The sequence below is a fragment of the Erigeron canadensis genome, chromosome 2 (assembly GCF_010389155.1).
Source record: "Erigeron canadensis isolate Cc75 chromosome 2, C_canadensis_v1, whole genome shotgun sequence".
NCBI classification, from domain to species: domain Eukaryota; kingdom Viridiplantae; phylum Streptophyta; class Magnoliopsida; order Asterales; family Asteraceae; genus Erigeron; species Erigeron canadensis.
In genome coordinates, this window is record NC_057762.1 from 29,375,919 (window position 1) to 29,379,100 (window position 3,182).

The 3,182-nt window shown below is 34.5% G+C and overlaps 1 protein-coding gene across 1 annotated transcript; it reads right to left on the minus strand.

Moving 5' to 3' along the window:
- Positions 1 to 1,495: 1,495 nt before the first annotated feature.
- Positions 1,496 to 2,569, minus strand: LOC122588048 (transcription factor bHLH118-like). Its single transcript, XM_043760191.1, has 3 exons — positions 2,201 to 2,569; positions 1,722 to 2,051; positions 1,496 to 1,585 (listed from the first exon to the last, which is right to left on the minus strand). The coding sequence occupies exons 1-3, from the start codon at positions 2,567 to 2,569 to the stop codon at positions 1,496 to 1,498; spliced, it is 789 nt and encodes a 262-aa protein (XP_043616126.1).
- Between the last annotated feature and the right edge of the window lie 613 nt (positions 2,570 to 3,182).

A 3,182-nucleotide genomic window follows, 5' to 3' on the forward strand; every position in this document is an offset into this window, starting at 1 on the left:
CATTAATAACCACACGGATACCGCCCGCCGTCACCTACACCTGTCAATGCCGCCCCATCTGCCGCTGCCGCCGCCGCCACCATCACCCATCGCCACAACCACCATCGCACCTCCACCATCACCCATCTAGACCGTAGCTCATGATGGAAGCGCAACATTGGTCGTTCTTTGCAAACGATCCCTCGATCTAACTCATGCAGGGCTTCACTTTAATTCCATACAGGATGCAAAGCATCACAGGGAAACACTTACTAAGAACTTTTTAAGGTCGAGTCAAGAGGCCAATAGCGTGGATATTTTTAGAAATTTAGTGAACTCATTTACGAAACAGTGTGATCAAAGTATGACAAATGTATGTACGTACTTGCAAAAAAAAAAAACAAATTAATTTTAAAAGCTAATTAAACAGATGCTGGTGAAATTTTCCTTACTCGGAAAAGACATGACTTAGATGTACACGTACGGGATAATACATAAATTCGGAGACCGTTCCAAGATTGTACCTAATGGGGGTTCGAACATGAATCTTGAAAAAAGGTTAGTTCATGTATACAAATTTAAATATTTTAGGAGTTAGGGGTGGCTAGCGCAGACAAATATCTACAACAAGCTAGCTTAATTGCGGCAACAGAAATGCAGAATGCAATGGAAAGTGTCAAAGAGGGTTTGCCGTTTGGCCTAATCTTCCTACGTCTAGGACGATTCCATTCTTATATGATTTTTAGTTTCACTTTAATCTATTAATTCCCCTTTAATATACGTAAGTAACTTAATTGAACTAATTAACATCTTCTGATTGAGCGTACTTTTTGATGTGACTATATGATTATCACGTTTGTAAAACACAAATAATCTAAAAAACTGTTTGGATGAAAAAGTGATTATATGTTATGAAAACACAACTTTAAAGAAGCATGTATATACATGTTTTTTTTCAAAACGCAACGTAAAATCTATTTTGAAAACGTAACACCAAACACCACTGAAATGTGAGACTTATAGAATAGTATTATGAAATTAATGGTGGCTAAAATATTATACTGTAACACAAAATTGTACATGGAACAAATTAACACTAGATTAACAGCTCTGATAATTGAAGTGTTAACTCCTTGTAATATATATATTAATTCATGGATACAAGACTCTCTAAGAAGAAACAAGAGATATATGGAATATATAGTGAACAATCATTACAAGCTCTATGTAATTAAAACTCACCATTAACTGGAAATCTTCTGTAGGAAATAGTAAAGAACACGGAAAAGACATTTGCAACGCTTCGAGCCAGATCAATATAACATCTAGCTTTCAAGATATTTGTTCATTCCACATTGTACCGTGACGAGTAATCCCTGCGCTGCAAACATGTTTATATCAATCCTTGGTAGATCATCAACTTTCCACAAAACGAGGGTAGTTCGTCAAATGAATGTGGATTTACCTTAGAAATCGAGTGTTGGATAGTTAAGAAGCTAGGTACATGCATTTTTAGCTAGACAAAATGTGGCTGAGTAGCATAATTGGCTACAAATACGAGTCTTTGTTGCAACATTGATAAATCAATCACCGACAGATCACTAGCCTGCACGAATGATGACAACCGATGAAATATGCTTAAACCTTTAAGGCTCTTGAATTATTATACAAATGGCCGGACAATTGACAATATTTAAGTAAGAAATAAGGTGGTGTAGCTAGATGGTAACATATATACATACCTCACACTGAATAGAGTGAAGGAACCTATCATTTAATTTAGTTAAAATGCAGTTTGTAACACTAAGTCCTCCTTCAAGAAGAGTTGTTAAGACTCCTGAAAGGCTGAAACCGTCTCCTATCGAGCAACTGTTGATCAAAATCTCGACTCCCCCGTTGCAAAAGCTTGCTGAGACCGTATTAGGGAGATTATTCATCATTGATGAACTTCCATTAGTATCTGAGTATTTCTTGAGCAGATCTCTCTTCATACCGAGCCCTTTAACATTTTCTTCTAATTGTTTGATGTAATCTACTGCCTGGTGCATATGATCCGATATTGACCGCTTTCCCTAGTTAAACACATACAATAATAAATCATCTACCTAGGGTTTGAAAATTAATCCTAGCTAGCTTATTCCATTTTCATAGTTCACAATCAAATTAAGAGCTTAATTATAAAATGAAAGGAAAAAACTATAAACACTGCTTAATTAATTACCCTGACAAATTCAAGAGGAAGTAAATCCCTAAGACTAGCATAAAGTTTAGCCATTTCTTTCCTTCGTTGTTTTTCGATCTCTCTGTGAGCCATTTTCTTCTTATCATCTTCACCATCTCCTACTGAGCCACCACTAGTACCCAAATTGGGTTTATTCGGGTTTCCAGTTCTTTTCCTGTTGCTGCTTTCGGGACGATTTGCACTACTCTTACCCATGTCATTCACCAAGGAAACATGTTCATGAAAATCGGGTGAGTAATCTTCTTGTTGTTGGAAAGAAATCAAAAAAGATTGTTCGTGATCCACAAAATCATCACCTTGCTGTAAAGAGAACATTATTTGGTTATGTTTTGTGCTTGGTGAATCCATATTTTAATTTGGATCTCCAAGATTTCTTGTAATCTCTTTTAATCTTTATTAACAAGGGTTTTAATAATTTGTTTTGCAAATAAATATTGTTTAAGTACATGAGTTCCACCAGCCGAATATATGTTCCTTTTGATTCTAGAAGTTTTATTATTATTTTAAGTGATGTACTATAGTTTTGTACAAACTACAAAAGCAACAAATATATAATAAATCCATCTGTTTTCACATTAGGCCGGAATCCAGTTTAACATAGTAACTATTGACTTTTTTTTTTATTTCTTCCTTAAACACCTGGAAAATACGTTAAAGAAAGGTCAAATTACTGCTTATTTTTTTAATGAAGCATATGTTGGAACAATAATTCATTATGAACATGAATGTTTAGGCTTTAAATTAACCGGATGCTTTTTAGAAAATTTAAGACAAATCTTGTCCATCTATACATATTAACCAGTACCTTCTCTGAGCGTTTATATATCTAAGACGAGCCAGAAAAAGGACCCCTAAGTATTTAGACGCAACGATTCATATTAATAATTTTATTGAGATTATTAAGTTATCGAGTATAAATTATAAAGGTTCTATTATACATAAACTATTTTTATAACATGAC